The sequence below is a fragment of the Camellia sinensis genome, chromosome 1 (assembly GCF_055761805.1).
Source record: "Camellia sinensis isolate YWXY chromosome 1, ASM5576180v1, whole genome shotgun sequence".
NCBI classification, from domain to species: domain Eukaryota; kingdom Viridiplantae; phylum Streptophyta; class Magnoliopsida; order Ericales; family Theaceae; genus Camellia; species Camellia sinensis.
This window is the reverse complement of record NC_138961.1, coordinates 57,069,502-57,095,774: the sequence shown is the minus strand read 5'-3', so window position 1 is coordinate 57,095,774 and position 26,273 is coordinate 57,069,502. Positions and strand designations below refer to the sequence as shown.

The following is a 26,273-nucleotide window of genomic DNA, read 5'->3' as shown; positions in this document are numbered from 1 at the left end:
ATAATGGTTTTTTAACAACTTTAATTAAAAATTAAAGTGGGACCTAACCGCAGGTTGAGGTGGGTCTGAGTGATTTTGTATTCTTTTAAGTGAGAAGATTACAATACAAAAATAATGAGCCGAAACTATTGAGTTATGAATAAAAATTGTCTCATAAAGTGGGCTTTAATAAAGTTGAGCTTAGATTTGGACTGGGCCTAGGCTTGTGCATGTGCATATGCTGGGTTTCATCTTGGACTTAGACTTGGATTTAATCTTGAACTTGGGCTAAGCTGTGTTGTGTTGGGTTTAGTTTGTGCATGTGTTTGAGATTTGGACTATAATCGGGTGTTGACCCAACATTAGTATCCATTTTGTAACTCATTTAGTTAGTTTATTCAAACATTATATATATATATATATATATATATATATTTGTATATATTAAGCACATGAGAAATATAAATTTTTATAACTCTCATCTTTTGATGATCGAGTTGATGACCATATTAGTGGCCATAGATTTTTAATCTTTGTAACTCTAGCCCTAATGGCTAGAGTTGAAAGCTTTGGTTAATGGTATTTGATGGCCCTATTGATGTATAGCCTTCATGGTTAGGGATTTCCTTACTTGTATAAATAGAGGCATTTCCTCTCCAACTTGGTAGGATAATTTTTGGAGAGATTTTTGATGAAAAATGGAGATGGTGTTTTAAAATAAAAAGTTGGAGATTTTTTTTTTTTTTTTTTCACTAAAGAAATTTTTTCTTATTTTCTTTTGTTAGCCTCTTCTTTGGTTCTTATTAGAGAGAGTGCAACTATTGTCAAGTTCGCCGATACTATTTAGAAGGTGCTTCTACATTAGCTGGTTTCGACGGTCATATCCTGAAAGATAGAAGCCGGCATACCTCCAGCATCCATGATGTAGGACAAGATTTTAAGAGTTTTTATATTTTTAGTTTTAATATTTTTGATATATTATTTTATTAGGATTCTTATAATTTAGTATAAATATTTTAGAATTATTAGGTTTCTTAATTTGTTTTGACTTTCTTTTTCTAATTTCTTAGGTTTTTTATTTTCCAAGAATTAGATTAGTTTATTATTTCTTAATTTGAGTAATCTTAGTGTCCAAAAATACTTGGTCTTCAAGGTTTATATTATTATAAATAGCTATGTAAGCCTCATGACAAAGAGAATTTTTATTCAACTTTTATTCAATAATATTAAGATATTTTCTCTTCCTTGTGGATTCAAAATTGAAAGATACTCTTAACAATGGCAATGGATCGAAGTTCCCGTGAGGGTGTTTATCACACAAGACGGAGTTGATAATTCGGAAGCAAACGGAGTGTTTATATATATACTGTTTCTAGTTTTTGGAAGTAAATCATAAGACCTATTGCTCCAACTATTTATAAGTATTTTGATAACTTTTGCCAAGAGTCATCAGGATGTATGGGAATAGATACAATGCTATGAAGCACTGTGTCTCTTTGTGTTTAAATTCAAACACCAAAATACTTCCAAATTATTCTACATCTTGCGGGAAGGTTTACTAATCACCAAAAGAATATTATGATATGGTGTGATCACCACTCATATCTTCATCTTCCACTTGATCACATTATAATATTGGTGATAAAACCTGAGTTGGGCATGTTAACCTTGGTACCAAAATTTTGCCTCATGCCAACTTTCATCTATGAAATTACCTCATAGATCGACGTTTGATTGTGACTTGGCCATACGTGCACACGTTTTTGTCACCAATCTGACCACACTCGTACGGATGTGTTCTCTCACTATCAACTCATTCCAGATGACTTCAATTCACTATATAACAAGTGAACAGCATCAATTTTCAGTGATAGGTTCATAGTCCATACCCAATCACCATTGACGACTTCAGCCGTACACATTTTTCATGTGTCGACCTGCACTGAAATTATTGTTAAGTACTCCCTTTAAGAACCATTCCTAAAGGTTTTCCTTAACACACCTTATCAATGACTTTTTGTTGATCAAGCAGACAATATCATCTAGTTAGCATGTTGCATATTATGGACTTTACATCTCATTCTAACTATGATATCCGTACCTTGTCAGTTCCTCTATCTTGTTACCTGACCAAAAACATGTTTCCATGCAAGATAGAGTCGCAAAACATCGGTTATCTAGGCGTCCCCAGAGTCATCCGATTATGCTCTTATATAAGTAGCTAAACCACCTAACTAAGTATTTTTCAATCCCATATTAGCTACATGTTCTCTGAATTTTTCCAGAGACAACCCTTGGGTCATAGAGTCAGCCACTATCTCATCTGAGGGTATATAGTTGACTTTAATTTCACCTCTCTCTACTATGTCCTGAATATAGTGGTAACTAACATCAATATGTTTTCCCTTAGAGCTATTTGCTCCACTTTTTATTAATGAGATGGCAGACTAATTGTCACAAAACATACTGACTGGTCTAACAGGTATACCTAATTGTAAACTGTCAACGAATCGTTTTATCCAGACTGCATTACTAACGGCTGTGCTGCAAGCTATGTATTCAGCTTCCATAGTATACTTTGCAACACAACTCTGTTTCTTACTTAACCAAGAAACAACTGTTCCACCAAACAAGAACACATGACCACTAGTAGATTTTCTATCATCTACATCTCCTGCAAAATTCACGTCAGTGTATCCTTTTATGTTTAGATCACACAAACCAAAACATAACTTCAAATTTTTAGTGCCTTTTAAATATCGGAATATTCTTTTGACTGCTTGCCAATGTTCCTTACCTGGATTGGATTGAAACCGACTTACCAATCCGATTGCATGACAGATGTCAGGTCTAGTGCTTGTCATGGCATACATTAGGCTGCCTACTGCCTGAGCATACGGAACATTTCTCATTTCCTCAATGTCAGACTTAGTTTAAGGACTCATACTTTTACTAAGACTTTGTCCCTTGCAAACAGGCATACTTAAAGAATTACAGTTATCCATATTAAATCTTTTGAGCACCTTGTCTAGATATTTCTCTTGGCCTAGATATAATAATTTTGAATTTCTATCTCTTGAAATTCTAATTCCTAGAACATAGGTTGCAAGACCCATGTCTTTCATTTCAAATCTAGATGCTAAGAAAGTTTTGGTTTTTATAATCATATCTGGACAATTTCCTGCTAACAATATGTCATCCACGTATAAAGATAATATTGCTAACTTGTCATCATTTTTCCAGATATAAAGACAATGATCTAATGGACTCACAATATAGCCCATTTCTAAAATGGCTTGGTGGAATTTCAAGTACCATTGTCTTGAAGATTGTTTAAGTCCATATAAAGATTTTTTCAACTTGTAGACTTTATCCTCATTGCCTCGGTTCTGAAAACCATCAGGTTGCATCATATAAATTTCCTCTTTTAATTCTCCATTGAGAAAAGCTGTTTTAACATCTAATTGATGCAATTTCAAATCTATCCTGGCGACTACCGCCATTAGAATTCTTATTGAGGCAAATTTTGCAGCAGGAGAATATGTATCTACGAAATCTATTCCAGGTTGTTGAGTGAAACCCTTGGCTACTAACCTGGCCTTGTATTTCTCTAAACTTCCATCTACTTTGAATTTCTTTCTAAGAACCCATTTGCAACCAATGGCTTTTCTTCTATTTGGGAGATCAGTTAATTCCTAAATATCATTTTTCTTGATCGAGTCAAGTTCTTCATTCATTGCCTCAAGCCATTGTGTAGCATCATCGCTACTCATTCCTTCATTATAACTAGTAGGATCATCTACTAAGTTATTAAGTTCTTCAACTTGAAAAACATAATGATCTTTCAAAACCGTAAATGGACGTCTTGCTCTCTTACTCCTACTTATCTCAGAATTTGAAGCAGGGAAAACAACGTCATGTAATTTGCGTTTGCTCCCACTATTAGATGGTTCGAGGAGAATATGTGGACTGTGTGACAAAGAAGGAAGAGAAGAATCCTGAGATACGTCAGAGAGCAATTCAATATGTTCAATAGGAGTAACAAGATTAGTGGATTCAAGAAAAATAGCATCTTGACTTTCTATCAATCCACGTTCGGGATGGTAAAAACGATAATCACTCCCATTTTCGACATAACCAATAAACTTGCATTCCCAAGTTTTGCTTCCCAATTTGTCCCGTAAAGGTTTAGGAACAAGTACATGTGCCTTACATCCCCAAACTTTGAGATTTTGAACATTAGATTTAGTTCCATGTCAGCATTCGTAAGGAGTTAGAGGTTTGGTTTTTGTTTCAACTCTATTTAATATGTACGCAGCGGTAGACAAGGCTTCCCCCAAAATATGAATAGGAAGATCAACATGAGCCAGCATAGACCTTGTCATTTCCATGAGAGTACGATTTCGTCTTTCTGCGACCCCATTTTGTTGTGGTGTGTATGGCATTGTAAACAAATATTTTATGCCATTGTCCTTGCAGAAAGAATCCATAGCTTCATATTCGCCACCTCTATCATTATTCAAATGTTTAATGGACCGACCAAGTTGCTTTTCTACCTCTAATTTATATTCCTTAAACTTTTCAATTGCTTTGGATTTGTGTTTAAGAAGGTAGATATGTCCATATCTTGAATAATCATCAGTGAAAGAAATAAAGTATTCCATGCCTCGATGAGTTTTAGTTCTTAAAGGCCCACAAATGTCCGAATGAATTATTTCGAGTAATTCTGATGATTTCCAATGTTTAAAAAATGGCTTGTTAGTCATTTTGCTTTTGATACATGGTTCATATATATCAAAATCATCGGAACATACTTTAGGCAATAAGCCACTTTTAAAAATTCGAGACATTTTATTTTTATTAATGTGACCTAACCTTAAATGCCACAAATCAGAACTATTACTAGTAGAAACATGCAAATAATCAGAAATACATACTTTATTATCAATAGGAAGAGAGTACATGTCATTCACTTTTACACCTTTCACTAAGACACTCCCTTTCTTAATCAATACTGTGTTAAACCTAAAATTAACCTCAAAACCTTTTTGAGTCAATACTGGAACTAAAATTAAATTTCGCCGAATGTTGGGTACATAAAACACATTATGAAGAAGTTCCATTTATAGAGAATTGACAGTTGCCGATGCCCAAAATATCACTATAGGAGTTGTTACCCATGTAGATTCTGTGTTCACCAACCTTCTTTTTAGTAAACTCCACGAACATGTCTTTATGTTGCACAATATGCCTAGTTGCAGCAGAATCAATCCACCATGAATTTGATGAAGGTTCAAGCACCATTGCTTCAGAAACTATCATGGCAACAGGGTTATGCTCCTTTTTCTGCTTCTTCTAAGGACAATTGGCTTTGATATGACCTTTTTGACCGCACTTGTAACATGGGCCAATTTGATGCTTGTGATGTTGTTGTTTTTGCCATTTTTGTGGTTTCTTCCATCCTTTCTGAATTCCTTTTTTCCAGTTTTTCTTAAAAAAAGTCGTCTTTTTCTTGTTGAATGGAGTGTGGGTATTATTCTGTGGTTGTGGTAAAGATTATTCCATCAACAAATTAGAAGACAATCCTTCTTTACGCCTGCGCTTCATTCTTTCTTCTTCCAAAACTAAGAGTACAGACAATGTTACCATTGAAATCTCTCGTCCACTATGAGTTAGAGATGTGATAACATGATCCCAAGACAATGAAAGACTATTAAATATGGTTGTTACTTGTATGTTGTCCGACAAAGAGTGATCAGCGTTGGATAATTCTTTAGCAATTAATTCCATTTGATTAACATGATCACCAACACTATCATTATCACTCATACGAGTGTTATTATATTTGTCCAAGAGCAATTGAATTTGAGTATCCGATCGAACTCCATACTTACTTTCTAGTGCTTCCATTAGTTGTCCGGCAGTTTCATGTTCTTCAAAGAGCAGAATAATGTTATCTTTCATATTATGTAACATAGTTGCCTTTGCCATTGCATCATCTTCTATCCATTTATTTTGGAACCAATTAGAATCATCATCTGATTTAGAAGTGGATAAAGTATGCAATGTTTTCTCATGTGTAAGAAGATAAGAAATGTGGCGTATCCATACTCGAAAATTATTTCCATTAAGCATTTCGATCCTTGAAGAATCCATGGTATTTTTAATAGCCATATGAAAAACAAAATGTGTTACTATGTAAATTCAAATGTGAATATTACAATACTAAAATAAAAATAAAAATAAGCAAAATTAAAAACAACAACAATAAGGAAAAGCCTTGTAGTTGTTGAATCAGTCCCTGTGATGAAAATAATGTAAAGGAATAAAACAGTACTGTTGCCTTGGGTAAGAAGAATGATGAAAACCCAAAGGCCTAGTAAACCCAATACTTTGCTTATGAGCATTGTAATAATATTTACGAGCCCAAGGAACACAGTGGTGCCTTTTAAACAATGTTTCTTTGGATGTTTTCCTAGGTGACACCCTTGGATAGCCTCCTCCTCGAATTTTGTTTTCAGAAAATTTGGTACAACGATCCACTGAAAAATTCTGGAAATTTTGGCTTTTCAATGACTGAAAATGGCCTTGAAATGAGCGAGAACGAGCCAAAAAATCGTTTGGACCAGGCTGCTGCCGGTCTAAGTACTGTGCTGGACCGGTTTGGACCGGCTGAGACCAAATCGGCATGAACCGCTGGTCAATGCGCGGATCAGTGCGCGGGTCAGAACGGGGGTCGGGCGAAGCAGACGGACGCGGGTCCGGGCGCGGTGCGCGGGGTGCTGGGGCGACGCGCGGATCTGGACGCGCGTTGGGCAGCAGCATTAGGCTATTGGGCTGGTCTGCGCACTGGGCTGGCTGTGTTTCTAGGCCACTGGGTTGCTGGGTCACGCCTATGGTCATGGGCTGCGCCTGACTGTGAGCTGCGCCTGGACTTTTGGGCTGAAGAAAATTCTTTTTAATTTTGCAGCCCAAAGGAATTGATTTCCTTGTAGTGATTCTTATTTTTGGGCCTTTTCTTTTAATATTTGAATTCAGTCCAAGGGAATTTAAATTCAACTCAGACGCTGCAACGACTCCAAAGGTATTATTTCGGTCGTTTTCTTCGGCAACTGGAGTCGGAGAGCATGGACTAAAATTCAAATTTTGAGGATCAAATCTTCGCCGTTTTTCACAACGAATTTCACCGTTGTGATCAAAATTCTGAGAAAAACAAGATGGTGTCAATTTGGAGACGCAATCCGAACCGAAAAATATTTTATAAAATTGTTTCCAATGATACAATTCAGACTCACTTTCGGCAAGGTTTGAAACAATGGCACCACAACAGTTATTTTCTTCGGATAGTTTTCTGGAAATACAATATGTTGGTGATGATTAAATAAACAAATGGAATTAACCAAAGCTAAAGATTGATGATCGATTATACTCTAAATTTTTGGTAAAAACTTTTCAGGAAATTTTTGTTCTTCCAAATTGTAATTTGACATCTGCAATTATGTGTACAAACTTGCTCTGATACCACTGAAAGATAATCTTAACAATGGCAATGGATCGAAGTTCCCGTGAGGGTGTTTATCACGCAAGACGGAATTCATAATCCGGAAGCAAATGGAGTGTTTATGTATATATTGTTTCTAGTTTTTGGAAGTAAATCATAAGACCTATTGCTCCAACTATTTATAAGTATTTTGATAACCTTTGCCAAGAGTCATCATAATGTATGGGAATAGATACAATGCTATGAAGCATTGTGTCTCTTTGTGTTTAAATTCAAACCCCAAAATACTTCTAGATTATTCTACATCTTGCAGGAAGGTTTACTAATCACCAAAAGAAGATTATGATATGGTGTGAGAGGTTTCACCATATTATGGTGTGATCACCACTCATATCTTCAAAAATTTTATTTTATTTTTTTGTGAATTTAAGAGCTCTTTTGTTTATTAGAATGATATCTAATCCCTGTGTATTCCGCTGTGTCATTCCATCGGAAAGTGGTGAATCTGTTTTAAAGAAACTGTGGTATCACACAGACTTCGGTTTGCTTTTTTTTCTTATCATTTGTTCTTAAATTTTTTAGAATTTAGTTTAGCTCGATAAGTTCTAATTTGCAATTACCCATGTTAATAATTTGTTCTATTAGTAATATAATTTAATTCATTTCTATATTTTTAGTTCTATAATTTATTATGTATTTCATTATTTAATAAAAAAAATATTTTGTCATTTCTATCTGATTCATTTTATATATATTTCTTATCTTTTTAGAGAAAAATACCAATAACATTACCTTGTTCAGCTGATAGCTGATTTGACAAATTAAATTACTTTTGTATTGTGCCCGGGCAGGCATTCTATGACAATTAGTGTTGTTGATCTTCATGTTACCTTGCAATACAATAATGTTTTCCTCCAGAACTGTAAAAGTCTTGTAAATCAAATTATTTTTTTTAATGAACTACTTATTTTGCAAGGGTTTGTAAGCTATTCTTGGGGAGAATATGGCTTTAATGGGGTTCTTGGAACTTAGAACCCGGCTTTTGTTAGACTCTTCTTCATTTTAGCTGAACATTCTCTCTTATTTCCGTCTATGAATAATCAACTCAAACTGTAGATGCTGGGAATAGTCAAGTGCATGTTGAGCATGTTTGAAATTTAATTGTTTACCGTTATATATTTGTTTGATCATTACACACTTAATTTGATTGGTAAGAAAACTTTTCAGATAAAATTGATGTTGAAGCTTTTACAGGTGCCTTCGAATCATTTCCTAATTTCTTTACAAATAGTTCGAAACATCACTAAAGATTTGAATTTGAATTGAACAGACTATTACATCTTCACTTTGGCATTATATCTAAGCAAGCATGCATACCAGCTAGTGATTTTGTAATAGTGTTTACTGTTAATCTGTTGGTACATGGCGAACGGGCATGTAGTATCAGGTTGTTCGCTCAAATTTAACTGTAACAATTATAATCCCTTTGTTCAGAACAGTTGGATCTTGCATTAGATCTCACCACTTAAATCGCTCCGTCTATACTCGGCTTGAATGGTTCAACAACACTCCCTCCAGCTTTGAATGTAGGGATTGTTCTTATTTTACCTCCTATTAAGGCCCTCAAATTTATTGGATTTTCTAAAGACAAACTTTATAAATTTCAATACGAATAATGATATGGACCAAGAGTTGTGGAAAATGACTATGCTCACAGATTTGGCTCAATAGAAGAGCAGTATCACTGCAAATGCACATTTAAGACCTGATTAGGTTTAAATTGGTTGGTTATCTGATTGTATTTTTCTTGTATTGTTTTGTTGTGATGGGTTTCATCTGGTTTGCATCCTATGGTCTCCATCTTTGTTTCTAGTCCACTAATTTTCATCAATGGAACTTTTGACTATTGACAAAAACAAGGAAAAAAGAGAGGGGTTGGTTTGACATTATTCAACTCGTAGGGGGGAAAAATTTACCCCATTGGAGAAAATTTCTGAGCAGGCATGTATGATACAATCAAATGAGTAATGCTATAAATCACTATCTATTTCTACGTTCTAATTTTACCATCTCATGTGTTTTCCTTGTCAAAACTGCAGATACACATTAGTAGTGAGATCCATGAGAGTATCTCCAATTCTTCATCTTTTCTTTCATCAAATGTTCATCAAATTTAGTGAGAGCTATTTTATTTTATTTTTTTGCCTTTTTTATTTTTATTTTTTTTTATTTATCAAATTGAGAACTCATCAAATTTAAATTTAATGAAAATTTAAAAAGATGAAACATTGGAAATGATTTTTTTTCATTAAATTTGATAAAAAGAAAATTTTGGTAGAAGAGGGGAATTTTTCAAAAGATTTTGATGAAAAGATTGGAATGATTTGTATCGAATCAAACGTTTTACTAAAAGAAAAATGATTTATACCCCCACTGGGGGTCGACCCCCAGTGAGGTGGAGGCCCATGATTGGGCGAAAAAAAACAATTTTTTTTTTTTTTTTTTTCTCGGTTGGCAGCCAGTGGGGGCGCGCCACCTCACTGGGGGTATAAGGCACGACTGTTACTAAAATTTGAAATCGAATTAAATAAAAAAATTAGTGAAAGATTGGAAATGCTCGTATATCAATATTATGTTAATAAGTGAGACAATAAACAAAATATAATATAAAAATATGATGATTATTATATTGCGAGGTCATCTCCTGAGTCCTGATCCATTTTAACGAAAAAGCATGCTCCATCTAACGCCAGAAAATGATGGTTTGAAAGAACTCCAAGGAAGGACCCTACCATGTGACTATTACATGAACCTTTTATGCAGAAAATCACAATAAAATTTTGAATGCATGAGAGTGAGGCCAAAACAAGGAATAATGAGTAATTTGATTTCTAATCCTAATTCATCATTTGTTCCTAGAACTAGCAACAAAATTCGAATTCATCATTATTTGACCAAACAAGGTGCTATTTTTATTTTTATTTTTTTGGGTAAGCAAATGATGGTGTTTAAGAATCTCCTAAACTAATTGAAGATTGTGATGTTGCTTGTTAATGAAATTGTTTGCTCTATACCAACCATGGCAATTATTCAGATTAATGGGACCACCTTTTATATAAGTAATTTTTACATTCATGAATCATGAGGAAATAGAAAGGAAAAAAGCTTGCAATCATAACTAAACCCTATAAAACCCATTAAATGCTAATATAACAAGCTAACAAGAAAAGAAAGAAAATGGAGAGCTACAAATATATGCTTGGTTTTGAGGTCCCACAGGAATTAGGCCATTGTGCATGAATGAATGTGGTTGTTGAGCATACTAATGTGATTTCAAATTTTAAATTTAATAGAAAATAAAAGAATTTTTTTTTTTCTAAATTAGGTTTCATGATTATATAATTTTAAATTATGTATAGTTGAAAAAACTTAAAATAAGTAATAAATATGTTTGGTGCAGTTCTTAATAATCTGTGAGAAAAGTAAAATGTGTTTGGTTAAACTAATTAATTACAAAAAAAGTCACTTTTAACTACTAAAATATTGGTCGCCAATTGTCTGTTTTTTGGTCGCCAAAGCCATTCTGCGACAAAAAATTTTGGCCGCTACATTTGTCGCGTTGTTATTGTCACGTTGTCACGTTATTTTAGCTTTTAGCTACTAAAATTTTGGTCGACAATATTTAGCTACTAAAAGTCACTTTTAGCTACTAAAGTCACTTTTAGCTACTAAAATTTTGGTCGACAATATTATCACGTTGTTATTTATTTATTTATTTTCATTGTACAAATATTCATAATACCCTCAGAACTTTTGTTTGATACAAAATGGATGACACTATTTTGTGTACAAGTATTTAAGCATTTCAATATATATATATATATATATAGATATTGTAACTTTAAAAAATCTTTCTTTAAAAATTTTATTTATCAAATAAGCTAAAGTTCAAAATTGTAACTAGACATCATTAATTAATTTTTAATAAAAATAAATTAACTTACAAGTGTTCTCAAACGGGATCCATATGCTTGTAGTTACATGTATTGATGGACTTTTTTTATGTAGTTAGATGGTCAATTTGATATAATTTCTATGATATTCTCTCTAGTCCAGTTCATAGACTACAGGGTGTAATTTGAGTCTATCTAGTTCATCATGGAGCTTGTTTTGATATTTTGAATTTTTCATTTTATCGAGCCTTTTATGCATATCATCTACACAAAAAATTAAGTTGGATTGATAATTGTAACTTATTTAATTTATAACATTTGTCTCTAAAAAATAGATGATAAGTATATTTTTTAAAAAATAGACTATCAATTTTTTAGTAACAAACGTGATAAATTAAATAATTACAACTATTAAATCAAAAAAAAATTTATTTTTTTATGAAGGTTATATACAAAAGACCCGACAAAATAAATAATTTAGATGATTGAAATGAGACCTATCATAAACTTCATGAACTCGAACAATGTTATCTAGTCCAAATCATAGGTTGAAGGGAATTAAGGTCAAAAATACTAGAAATCCAAAAAATTCGACCAAATTTTTTACTAAATATTTCACATAGATGTGAGACAAACATGAGATCTCTAGCATTATTGGGTAATGTTAGAGACCCCAAAAATTTTATCAAAAATTTTACCAAGTGGATCCCATGTGAGTCGTACACCCATATGGGATATTTGGTAAAATTTTTGGAGTCTCTAGCATTTGAGTGATATTACATGTACCAATTAGTATACTAACTAATGTACCAATACTAGTTATAACATTATTATTAACCTCACTCATTAATCACATTATAAATACCAAAAATCTCTTAAATTATACAACATCATTAATTGATATATTAATTAATACACTAATTAGTGAATATAATATTATTCCTAACACGTTTGTTACTCAATTTAGGTCCTTATAAACAGTTGATTAGTGCAATCAATGGTCATAAATGGGAGCCTATACTAGTACAGCTCATCAAAAAAACTGCCGTAGAGTATACAGAGAGGAGCAAGGCGTGGTGCCAGGTATGAGTTGAGGAGAACAATGAGTTGTTGGACCATGGGGACCATGGGGGATATGGACTTGACCCACAGACGTGAGCTGGGGACCGAGACCGTTCAAACTCTTGAAGCCCCACGAAATAACAACACGCTACACTATACACTCTACAAATGGCATTTTCCAGACGTATATAAAAAAACAACGCATATATATCTATACCTATATATATATATATATACACGATGTGTGTGCAATTTAAATAAGTAGAAATAAAAAAAAAAATAATGAAATTAATATTATAATGTGTATTTAGTTTAAGTGGTATGAGTCCTCGTACTTAAATCTATGGCCATGGGTTTAAGCCTTGCCCATCTCTTTGTTTAACCTTTTTTTAAAAAATAAAAAATACTGCCACATGGCATGAGGAGAGTAAAGGCATGAGGAGAGTAAAGCTTCAGGACACCATAACAGTTATGTGTTCACTTTATAATAGCATAGATAGATAGATAGATAGATATTTATACTATTATTAAGTGATAGCTTAAAATTAGTTTGGTAAAACTTTATTCTTTATGTCACGTGATAATTTTATATATGTTATAATAAAAAATATTATTATACCCAAAGTAAGTTTAAATTTCATTAAAAATATACTTAAATTTTTGTTATTTATTTTTATGGTTAATTATCTGACTGCTAGTATATATAGTTGGAAGAGAGTAAAATCGCATTTTGCACAATTCCTGAGTCTCAATGTCGCTCCTCTCCGTCCCCGAAGTCTCTCTCCTCTCTCTTTCACTGAATGTACGTTACACTCTGCCCAATTCTTCTCTCTCTCTCTCTCATTTGTCTCATATGTATGAGCTTTTCTTCTTCTTCTTCTTCTTCTTCTTCTTTTTCCCTCATGCATTTTCGTTTTTCAGAGGTAAATGTAATCTGTTGGAATTTTGAGATCTAGTAACAAGGTGTTAATTTTCCTGAATTTTTTTTTGTTGTTGAATTATGTGTTTACAGATTACAAGTCATTAATTCCTCAAAGACATTCTGTTCGTTTGCTTTCCTTGTGAGTCCCTCTCTCTATTGTCTCTCTGTTTGTAGTCAGATTTTGAATTACATGAATTATAATGTGCAATTGATATATCTTCTGTTGATGGAACCAAAATGTGTGCTTTGTGATGCTCGATGACTCAAATGCATGTGTGTATTGTGTGTAAATTTCTCTCTTTTTGTGTGTCTTTTGCTTTTGAGTGTTATTTGGTTTTTTGACATGAACATCTAATCCAAAGTCACTGTTAATTAGTGGATAAAGTTGCCAAATATTTTCTTTACTTATTCTAGGGCATAAATCTTGGCACATTACCCTTTGTTAGTCAAGGCAACAAACATGACTTGAAATTTGGTGCAAGTTTTTTTTTTTTTTCTTTATTATTCTTTTTTAATAAATTAACAGGAGAGGATTATAGGAAGAAAGCTGCAGTCGTTAAGACTTGAAACCAGGCATCATAAGTACCTCATCCACTAGTTGGTGTGAGTTAGTGAGGCTATAGAAGCACAGGTGGAGGTGCGGATGTGGGTGCGTTATGGGTATGCTGAAGGATATTACAGTCCAGTACCTTCATAAAAAAAAAAAAAAAAAAAAAAAAAAAAAAAAAAAAAAAAAAAAAAAATTGTAATTTGTATTAGTACATAACAATTAGAAAATCAAATGTAAAAAAAAAATGAATATAGTTTTGAAATGCTAACACAGAGAACCCTATGTATTTTTTTTATATATATTTTTAATTGTAAAAGCACCTAACACTTTTAAAATTTTAAAAAATAGGCACAATATAATTTTTCTAGTACCTACATATTTTTTAAAAATTATATTTATGCTTCAACGAACCCACGTACCCATGATGTATTGGAGCCATACCCATGATGTATCCAAAGCATTTCACGTACCAAATACATATTTTGGGTATCTGATACTTGTGCGGCTGTACTTGTATGCCTATCCATACAAGGTAAGTACCCGGTACTTGTGGACAATAATTTTGGGCTACCAATGTATCCATACCGAGTAAGTACCCGGTACTCGTAGGCAATAATTTTGGGCTACCAATGCTTCATAGGTGACACAGAAATCTTGAAAATGCTAATTACTCACTTTCCAGCCTCGAATACCTTCTCTTTTGCGGAACAAGGAAACAGGTGAACTTTTGCTTTTCCTTTATAATTTATTTATTTATTTATTTATTTTTTTTTTGCTCCTTTTGGTCTGGATTCTCTTTAATGACATAGCTTTTTTTTTTAAAATTTTTTTATGTAGATTACTTTTGCTAATTGTTTTTGAAACTTCTAAGTGCAGTATTTCTATTAGATATATTTCTTTATATTTTTAAAAAGTGACCTGCTTTATCACTATGGAGAAGTCAATCAAGAACATTTTTGCCCTCTGCTTTCTCATTTTCCCCCCCATAATCTTCAACCTAAAGTAACATTGATAGTTCCCAACATTTCAAAGTTACACAACATATTTTTATGCACCTGTAAAAGGGAATTATGTGTTTTACGGCCTCGGTAGTCTTCTTTGTGTAAAAAAGAATTCCATGCCCTATATATTAGTGTGAAAATTATTATATATTGAACTTAGAATGTTTTGATTCACAATTATAATGTTGGAGTGTAAAAAAAAAAAGGAGAAAACCTTTATTTTTCCACATGAAGCATTGGACTTTAAAATTGAATTTAGCTCATTCGCTATAAAGAGGCTAGGGGTGGGAAGGTACAACTTTTTAACTTCCCAAGTTCTTACAGTATATGTTGCTATCTAATTTTATATAAGTGGTAAACAAAATGGTTGGGGTGTAGTTTTTTTCTCTTTAAAATAATGATTCTCCTATGTTCTCTCTTACCAAACTTTTAACTAAGTTTTCTATTTCTTTTAGAAAGGATTTTCAACAGTGGAAAGCAAAAGGAAAACTGTAGAAAAAAAAAAAAAAAAAAGCTTTACATTTTAGTATGAAAACGTTGACAAAGGGCACCTGCAACAAAAATTCAAACTGCAATGTAAATAAATGATCATTTTGTTGAATTGTTAATCCTTTAACTTCAATGCTTTACTTTATTCAATGCTTATCAGCTTCAGGACTACCATCAACTGATACTATGCTTACATGTGCAAAAGGAAGTACTATAAACAATTGTCCTTCAGATTTAAAGGTATTATAAGGCAAGAGTCAAGAGAGAATTTGGTGCTAGTTGTATGATAAGAGTAGAACTCGGTATATTGCTTGGAAACTATGTTTTCAATGAAGCATCAACAGAATTTACATGTCCTCATTTTCTGCAGGATGTTCAGAGAGGAATTGTCTTCTTTTGTTTCTCTTCCTTGCCATGGACAATTTATGCTCAATTTTGTGTTGGTGTTTATCTGTCGTCGTTTTTTTTTTTTATTTTATTTTATTTTTAAAATCTTTACAATCTCCCTTGTGCTTATTTATTCTTATCTGCGTCTAAAACTCATTTGTTCAATTGCTACCTTTCGAAATTAAGGCACAATCAGTCTTCAGAACTTTTTGCTGTTGCACACCTCAGATCTTTCCTATGCTTGTAATGAAGCAACTGTATTCTTATTAGTACTAATATTGTTTCTTCCTCCACATACATGATCGACTAATTTTGTTTCACCATGCTTGTTCTTGAACAGGAGAGCAAAAGAGCCACTGAGGCCATATACCCCACTCTGAAACTCCCCATGAAGCTCCAATTCTTTCCAGTGGGTACCTCCATTTTCCTCCTACTGCCTATTCTTCCGCTGATTATCGGTGACCTGAATTCTGATAGGCAGGCCCTCCTGGATTTTGCTTCTGCTGTCCCACATAGCCGAAAACTCAACTGGAATTATAATCTCTCAGTTTGCAGCTCTTGGGTTGGCATTTCGTGCAATGATGATGGAACAAGAGTGATTGGCATCCATCTGCCAGGTGTTGGACTATCTGGCCCCATCCCAGCCAATACTATTGGAAAGCTAGACGCTCTTAGACTCCTGAGCCTGCGATCCAACCATCTCAACGGAAATCTCCCTTCCGATATCCCCTCCATACCTTCCCTTCAATCCCTTTATCTTCAACATAATAACTTTTCTGGCAAAATTCCCTCTTCTCTTTCCTCCCAAATCAATGTATTTGATTTCTCCTTCAACTCCTTTAGTGGTAATATTCCACCCATAATTAATAATTTGCCAAGACTCACTGTGTTAAGCCTCCAGTTTAATTCATTCTCCGGCACTATCCCCAAGCTCAACCTTCCAAGACTCAAGCTACTGAATTTGAGCTACAACATGTTCAGTGGCTCAATTCCATATTCAATCAGGAAGTTCCCAATTTCTTCGTTCGTGGGGAACTCTTTTTTATGTGGACCACCTTTGACTGATTGCTCTACAAGCTCTCCCCCTTCTCCTTCTCCTATAGTCCCTGGAAAACAAAATGCTGGCCACAAGAAGCTTGGGACAGGTGCTATCATTGCCATTGCAATTGGGGGCTCTTCATTTCTTTTTCTTCTAGTTTTAGTGGTCTTGTTCTTCTGTCTGAAGAAGAAAGATAGTGGCGGTAGTAATTTATTGAAAGGAAAGACTGCTACTGGTGGGAGAAGTGAGAAGCCCGAGGACTTTGGAAGTGGGGTGCAAGAAGCTGAGAAGAACAAGTTGGTTTTCTTCGAAGGATGTTCATATAACTTTGATCTCGAGGATTTATTGAGAGCTTCAGCCGAAGTTCTTGGGAAGGGATTTTACGGAACAGCTTATAAAGCTATTTTGGATGAGGGTGTAATGGTGGTGGTGAAAAGGTTGAGGGAAGTTGGGGTTGGAAAGAGGGAATTTGAACAGCAAATGGAGGTTGTAGGGAGGGCGGGGCAGCACCCTAATGTTGTGCCACTTCGTGCTTATTACTATTCCAAGGATGAGAAACTTATAGTTTGTGATTACATCCCAGCGGGCAGCTTGTTTGCTCGCTTGCACGGTATGATTTGCTTTAATCTCGTTTTAATTAATTAATTTTTTTTTTGGTTGTAAATTGCAGTAAAATGTTCAGTAGTGCTCTATTTTTGTTGTGACTGAACTATTTTAGTAGGAGTGCCTTACAGAAAATTACTTGATTTATTCATTATTTTCAACATAGGGTGAAGAATACCTAGCTATATATGATCTATTTAAGCAACATGATAACTACAAACACGAATAGGATGCTTAAAAACATTACAGAAAAAAAAAAAAAAAAAAAAAAACAACAGAGAAATATAGTGGGTAGGGACATTTATAGTATATCTGTGCAATAAAAGCTCTTAGAAGAAGACTTCCACTAATTAAAGCTAGAAATTTTGTTGAGTTACTGACCCTTGTTAGAACTATTTCTTTTGATGACTTTCGGATAAGAAAGTAACTTATTTATTGGGACAGTATCTAGATTATAGAATGTCCTTGAACTTGGATATGAATGCCCAACTCAACTATTGGTCTATGGCTAATTAATAAGCAACATATACTATTTGTAAGTGATTAATTACTAAGGCTACATTGGTGGGCATTATTTAACTCCTCTATGTTGAACTTGTCATTGTGACAACTGAATTATAAAAAAATTTGGGTTAAAATGTACTAGTGAGCTGTGACAGCCCTTAAAAATAAAACTTGGGTTTGAAGATCTCTCATTATTCAATCACTTATTCTCTACTTTTAACAAATAACAGGTAACAGGGGCATAGGAAGAACACCACTAGATTGGGACTCACGGTTGAAGGTATCACTTGGAACTGCTAAGGGAATCGCCCACATCCATTCTGAGGGCGGCGTTAAGTTTACCCATGGAAACATCAAGTCTTCCAACGTCCTCCTCACCCAAGATCACAATGCTTGCATATCCGATTTTGGCTTGACTCCTCTAATAAACTTCCTAGCAACCATGTCGCGAGGTCCTGGATATCATGCTCCAGAGGTGATTGAGAACCGAAAAGTCACTCAAAAGTCCGATGTCTACAGTTTTGGTGTCCTCTTACTTGAGATGTTGACAGGCAAGGTCCCTCTCAAATCTTCACGGCACGATGACGCAGTTGATCTCCCGAGGTGGGTCCGGTCTGTTGTCAGGGAAGAGTGGACAGCTGAAGTTTTTGACTTGGAGCTGATGAGGTATCAAAATATTGAAGAAGAGATGGTGCAAATGCTTCAGATTGCACTTTCATGCGTTACGAAGGAACTGGATATGCGGCCCACGATGAATGACGTTGTTAGAATGATTGAGGAAATCAGACAATCTGAATCGGATAACCGACCATCCTCCAAGGACAGCAAATCCAAGGCCTCTAATGTGGGTACGCTGCCGTGAAGTTGCTCTATGGAATTGATTCTGCTGCTACTGATCAGTTCTAGAAGTTTCCTTAGTTTGTTTTAAGAGGCCATATGAAAACTTCTTGTACAATTCATTGCAATGCATCCTCAATGTTGTGCATTTTGTGTTGTTCCTTCTAATGTAATGTTCAATTTTATGGATTTTTTAGAATCATCAGATTTACAAATATTTGAGCATTTTTCCATTTTTTTTTTTATTTGTGATGGAGCACAAAGACATTTACCAAGTTTTCCTTTGGCTCATGTTTCAAAGAGTTGTTCTAAACTACACTGAATTGATTTACTTCCCCCAACCAAACTAGACAGGTGGTAATACAATTGTTGCGCAGACCTCTCTTTAAGTGGTAATAGAATTAGGGAAATTCTGTTTGGGTGTGTATATACGATGTTTGTGATCTTTGGTTTTGATTTATTATGGCGTTAGTTATGGCTTTGGTTATACATATTATGGTGTTCGTTATAATTTGTTGTGATGTTGGTTATAATATTGTTTTAGTTATGATGCAAAAAGATTTTTAGTTATATTTTAGGGTAATACTATTTATACACCACTCATTTATTCAGTACTCACCATCTTTTAAATTTTTGTTATTATAATTTTGTCCCTTTGTTAAATTACCTTTTTAGACAAAATCTTAACCTTAGTTTTTTCAAGCACTCCAACACTAACCATTGCACCTCCTACTGCCTACCTCAAACTCCGACGACCGTAGCCTAGCCAGCCCCCAACTCTGGCGAACGTCGCCTCGCCAACCCCATCATGGTTCGTCTCTTCTCTCCTCTTCTCTCTCTCTTTCTCTCTCTCTCGCTATCTCTCTCTTCTTCTTCTTCTTCTTCATCTACAACTGGCGTCGCCCTCATTTACCATTGCCGTTGCAACTCGCCTCACCATCGCTAGAAATCAAGATTGGCGCCACCTCACACCCTAGATCTAGGGTTTTCAGATCTAGGGTTTGAAAAGAAGAAGAAGAAGAAGAAGAAGAAGAAGAAGATGGAGGGTGTGATAATGGTGGGTAGCGATTGGGTTAGAGAGGTAGCAAAGGTAAGAGGCGGCGGCGATAGAGGTGGTGGTAATGGGTGGTTGTTGAGGGTTAGGCTAGGGTTTGGGATAGAGAGTTCAAGAAGATGGGGGTAATTTAGGATTTTTTGAAAATTGATGGTGTGAATTGAGAATAAATTAAAAAATTGAAATGGATATAGTGTGTATTGAGAAAATGGTGTCTATTGAGAGTGTGGGTGTTGATTTCCGGCCACATAATCAAACAAGGAACTTAGCTGGAGAGCATGTGACATAATAGATTAAGTCAACCACCTACTAATAAGAAAATGAGAATACTGCGGTGGTTCGTCCACCCGAGGGCACTCTGACGATCAAGTCAAGTAAGTAATCTCTCAAAGATATCATGCAAGTACTCAATGCACAAATTAAAATGTATCGTAGACCCACGACGGTAACTCACTTTTATAGCTAACAATGACCTAGTCTCTTAGAAGTCTCACTTCATAGGACTCAAGCACAATGCTTATCTCGAACTCTCAGCTAGATAGGGACAAACTCCTCAATCGAGGACTCTTGTCCTCTATCCAGATATCCCATAATCTCAATATTACCGCACCGAACCTCGACAATACCGCGATCATCTCGGTAACTATGACTCACTCATGTGGCACCTCGGTCGACATCTTGAAGACACCTTGGCCACGTGGCGTCATTCTCAAAATACTTCCTCATAACTGTCCTCTAGGTTCTATTACCTCGGCAATCTAACGTGATGGAACCAATATCATCTGATTTTCCAACATGTCAGCTAAACAACATGCTAGAAATACTCCTCTGATCGAGGTCATGACTCGTCGGAGTCAAGAAACAAGGACTCAAGTGTCCACTTATCAAGAATCAAGAACCAACATATTCTTTCATCCAAGATTAACATCTCAACCGAGATCACACTACTAGCCAAGATTGTAACTCACTAATTCAAGAACATCAAGATTCGAAATCTGTAGTCTCAATCGTCAAACCAACATCATGACATGTCACCTCTTCATTGGTTCCCAATATGCCTCATAATTGACACACGCCGCCCATTAGACGTCGCCTAACATTAGCCATCACACGTCTCTCAAGAAACTTGAATCATTATAATCTGTCACCTTTTTCCATTCCAACAAAACCTTTTCATTTTCCCATTTCGTCTTTCTTTGTGTCTCCAGACTCTTTCTCTCTCTTGGCCTCTGCAAACCATCATTGTTGTTGTTGAAGCATTCATTGTTATGAATATTTCATTCGTGCCTAAGGTTCAAACTCTACCAGATGAACCAGACTAGCATCCAAGCACTTTATCAGCTACTCCATGCATCAATCCACCATCTCAATGGTAGTGCAAACGCCGGCATAGCAACAATCTTGCAGCCAGAACCAGGAACAGGAAACATCGAGGTCCTAAGCTCCTAGCCTTAGACCATGACAATCCTTCAATCGCCTTATCTGCGAGTAATCATTGCCGTAACCAATGATGACATGTCTCGTTGAACTCTTGTCGTAGAAGACTTTCTTGCCGACATCTTTGATGTCATAACTGTGCAATTCACTCCATCTCCTGATTGTCAATCCAACATGCTCATGCCTCCAATAACTTAACATCTCGGAAAAGAAGCATATTAAGCAAAAGGACCAAGTTACTGCTGCCAAAGTCGAGGCCATTGTTAAGGCCGCTAAAAAGAAAGCTGTCAAAGTTGAGAAGAAACTAGTAGAGGCGCTAACCAGCAAGGAGCAAACGCCAAAGCCTATCAAGAAAGCCAAGACTCTGTCTGAGATCAATATAAGGAGCAGGTCAACATTTCGGATAAAACCATCATCCCTAGTCATGTCATCTCAAGTACAATTATTATCTCGGATACCTTCATCTCTCCAAATTTTTTGAAAATTTCACCAAATATCACTTTCAAATCACTGACTTAGTCTTCATTAACTCATCTCTGCTCTCTGCCCCCTAATGTAAATGTAAATACAACTTAGGTTCACATTAGGAATGCATCATCTGAGTCTTGTCTAAGTCTGACTTAGACATCCATGACCGAGGTCATCGTGTTTGGCTCGCCCAAACAGAACACTCAAGGCTTAACCTTAGTGCACCAAGAGTACTACCTACCTTGGCTTTTCGTACAAACTAGCCAGATCATGGCTGGTTTCGCCTTGTTTTTATTTAAAACATCTCTTTAACTTAGTTCAGCTCTGCCTTCCCGATAAGCCTAAGATAAAGGAACATTTCCTTGCTAGAACATCCCTTAGTTTCAGCTCTATCTTTTTGTCAAGCCTAAGTTAACTCGCTCAGGAGTTGTTCCCCACTTAAAGGTCATTCTCTTCGATTTATTCTTAACTTTGGTTGAGGTTATTGACATCATGAGAGCCGAGCTTCAAATTTCGTCAAGCCACATTCCAAGGCCTCGACAATCCCTTACTGTCAAGATCTTCTAATCTCGGGTAAGCTTTGTTTTATCTCAACTTTGTTCACCTCCGGTAAGTTATGATCTTTTCAAAATTGTTCACCTAAGTCAAACTCCTTTCATATCAGATCTGCCAACCTAGGCTAAGGCCTTCTCCTCTTGAATCTGTATACTTAGGTTGAGCTCTTGCCTTCTCGGACCTACTTATCTAGGCTGAGATCTTGTCTTTTGGTATTTGAAAACTACTCACTTAGGTTAAGCTCCTCCATCTGGGATCTACTTCACCTAGGTCATGCTCTTCTATCTGGGATCTGCTCCATCTAGGTCATGCTCTTCCATCTTGGATCTACTTTACCTAGGCCATGCTCTTCCATCTGGGATTTGCTCCACCTAGGTCGATGTCTTTTCTTCTCTTTCTTTTAAGTGTTGGATGTTTGTCTTTCATAACTGCTTTGTGTATGCTTTTCTATCTTCTCTATCTTTTATGTTTCCATACTTAGACTTTTTCTTATCCTTCGAAGTCTGACAACCTAGTTGCTTACCTCGAATCAAAATACCTCGGGTATAGCACTTGTAATTTATCTTGGACTGATCATCTCAGATTTAGCTTAGTGATCAGCCATCTCAGGTAACATATCTCGAATAACTTGAACTTGTAAACTTTTTCTAAATTTTTTTTACAAGTGTTATACTTATTCATGTTTCCTGCCCTCTAATGTGAACCTAAGTATCACGTATGTTCACATTAAGGATGCATCGCCTGGTTCTTGCCTAAGTCTAACTTAGACGTCCATGATCGAGGTTATCGCATTTGGCTTGCCCAAACTAAACACTTGAGGCTTGACCTCAGTGTACCGTGAGTACTTTCTACCTCGGGTTTTCGCACAAACTAATGAAAACATTGCTAGTTTCACCTTGTTTCACATTGAAACATCACCTTGTACTTAGTTGAACTCTACCATCACGGCAAGTCTAAGTTAATCGCATTGTTTCACATTAAAATATCGTCTTGTACTTAGTTCAACTCTACCATCATGGCAAGTCTAAATTAATCATATTGTTTCACATTAAAACATCGCCTTGTGCTTAATTCAACTCTACCATCACGGCAAGTCTAAGTTAATCGCTTTGTTTTACATTGAAACATCGCTTTGTACATAGTTCAACTCTACCATCACGGCAAGTCTAAGTTAATCGTCTTGTTCACCATGGGAACATCGCCTTAAGGCTTTCTCAGTGCTGGCGTATTTTTCAATCCGCGCCATTAGTTCTTCCATATTCTTCGGAAGAGTCTTTGCAAGTGATTGCTGGAGTGGGCCATTATTATCCAAGCTGTTCTTAAAAGATACCACTGCAAGTTCCTGGTTACAAGCTGGAATCCGGTTGTAAATCTCATAGTACCTCTTGGTGTAGGCCCCAAAACCTTCGTTATCGCTGATCTTTAACACTAGTAGGGAGTCTACCCTCAGTGGTTGCAATCTGTTTGTAACAAACCTAGCCACAAACATCTCGGCCAGGCCTTTCCAACTCCTCACACATACTTTCGCCAATTTGTGGAATCAATCTTATGTTATTTCCCCAAATGATGATGGGAACACCTTGCACAATAGCTGCTCATTCCCACTCCATAAAGCCATTGAATTTAAGTATAATCCGATATGAAAGTCTAGGTCAGACTTACCATCATAGATCTGAAATCTCAGTATGCTAAACCTTTTCGGTGCTTTGAACTCATCCAACTCCACCGAGAATGGCATCTTCGGATGGGTGTTGGATGTGATCTCAATATTGTGTCTGTTCCTTTGGAGGTAATTTCTCAAGTCCTCCTTTGTTCGTTCAGGTGCTCGGCTATCCTACAATTTCAGTCTTTTCGGCACACTGTTTCCTATGTTAGGGTGCATTCTCTTGGACTTCTCCACATCCATTGTATCGTCAAAACAGAGGCCCTGTCCTTGGATCTGTCGAGATCCCCTGACATAGGTGTGTTTGGTTCGTGGTGCCCTTTGGAACTCCCCTTACACTGACTCTGTCCGCCCGGCATCTCGTGATTGCTGATGTGAATTTCTCTATCCCTTAGCATGCTATGGGATAGTTGGTATTGCCTTCTATCCTCTAATATGGACATTGGCCTCAGCTGCTGGTGCCGATGTGTCTTGCAAGGGAAACGATGGTTGCATTACGTTGTTTTGCATCATGAAGTTGACCATTGTCTGCAAGTCTGTTAACTTGCTAGCCATGTCCTTCAGTTCCTCATCTTTTCTCAGGCACTTATCCTTCCATACTTGGAGATCGCCTTCGTGGTAGTACTCATCTCGACTACCCTTCTTGTTCCTGCTTCGGCCCTTGCCGACCTTATTTATCTTGGGCTCAACCCCTTGTACTGTTTTTACACTGTTTTTATGGGTTAAAACTTGTGGCTTAAAGCTATCAAAGGTAGAGGGGTTAACAACCCTTCTTTGAAACTTGTTTTCTAAGCTTTTGCCCTTGTGTTTCCCATTCTTTTCTCAATTTTTTTTCAATCTTTTACCACTGTTTTTCAGAGGCTAAAAATGTGATTTTGAGGTCCTAAAAGTAAAGGGGTTAGCCACCTATCTTTAGGCTTGTTTACTAGCTTTATTTCTTCATTATTTTAGCTTACTTTTTCTAGCTTTTTTCATGCTAATTCCAACACTGTTTTTAGCTATTTTAGGACTGTTTTAGGTTGTTCATTTCGTTTACGCTTTGTATAGTATGCCTGTAGCGTAATTGACCTCACAGGTTTGGAGGTTTAGGCATTAGATACCAACCTATTTAAGTTAATAGCATGAGTTAGTTCAATTCTAATTTGTAATAATTAGCTAGTGTAGTTAGGGCTGCAAATGAACCGAGCTGTTCATGAACAAGCTCGGCTCGTTAACGGCTCGGCTCTGCTCGGCTCGTTTAGTAAATGAGCCGAGCTCGAGCTCGAATATTAGGCTCGTTTAGTAAACGGGCTGAGCTCGAGCTCGCATAAACTCGGCTCGTTTATCTTTATTTAAATTATATAATAAATATATTATTTATATATTAAATAATATATGAATAATTTTATATATTAAAAATATATGAATATATATATAAATAATAATATAAATAAAATTTTTATATATTAAATAATATAAATAATATTTTTTTATTTAAATATTTATATTTAAATAATATAAATAATATTAAAAAAAATTTGTTGAGTCGAGCCGAGCCGAGCTCGAGCTTCATTAAAATTAACGAGCCGAGCCAAGCCGAGTCGAGCTCGAGCCCAGTTCCTTATCGAGCCGAGCTCAAGCTCAATAAATGAGCTCGATAAGTAAACGAGTCGAGCTCGAGCTTAGCAAAGCTCGACTCGGCTCAGTTCGTTTGTAGCCCTAAGTGTAGTTAATTCATTTTGGTATTGTAAAAGTTAGTAATTAGCTAGGACATTCATTCAGACCCTCCTACGTGAGGGCCAATATGTAATAATTTGTGTATGTCTTCCAACCCTCATTTCTTTCTCCCTTTTATTTATCGATTTACTATGGTTGTATAGTATCATGTTTTACTTAGCATTTTTCATGATTTGCATCCATTCATTTTGCATACATAAGGGTTCGGCTCATCATACTAATCAAATATCAAATTCAAATCCCTACTTGAATACATGCACTATCGCATGCTTTGAGTTGAGCCATATGTCATGTTAGGAAACTGAACTTATTAGTTGCATCTTTACATGTGTTGCATTAGTCATTTTCATTGTTAGAAGCATGCATCTCTTCTAATTATTTTATCTTCTTTGGCTTGCCTTAGAGTACTAGGCAAGAAGTTTTGCTTTAGCATATCGCATGCGTGTGATTGTTGCCATATTTAGAATATCCATGAGGCTAAGTACTTATTTGATATACCTGTTTGAATGCCTGTGGATGAAGGCTAATTTGCTTAAATTGGGATGATTTGATT

At 35.6% G+C, this 26,273-nt stretch overlaps 1 protein-coding gene across 6 annotated transcripts; it reads left to right on the top strand.

Moving 5' to 3' along the window:
• Positions 1–13,192: 13,192 nt before the first annotated feature.
• On the top strand, positions 13,193–19,042 carry LOC114269431 (putative inactive receptor kinase At5g58300). Of its 6 annotated transcripts, none has more exons than XM_028210763.2 (4): positions 13,193–13,297; positions 13,508–13,556; positions 16,185–17,493; positions 18,221–19,042. In XM_028210763.2, exons 3-4 carry the CDS (start codon positions 16,233–16,235, stop codon positions 18,850–18,852), a joined length of 1,893 nt encoding a protein of 630 aa, XP_028066564.2. In that variant the 5' UTR covers positions 13,193–13,297; positions 13,508–13,556; positions 16,185–16,232; the 3' UTR covers positions 18,853–19,042. The 6 variants fall into 6 exon arrangements, with proteins under 6 accessions (XP_028066564.2, XP_082733988.1, XP_028066548.2 ...); XM_082877862.1 differs by lacking the exon at positions 13,193–13,297 and adding an exon at positions 13,345–13,418; XM_028210747.2 differs by lacking the exons at positions 13,193–13,297; positions 13,508–13,556 and adding an exon at positions 15,340–15,697.
• The last annotated feature ends 7,231 nt before the right edge of the window (positions 19,043–26,273 follow it).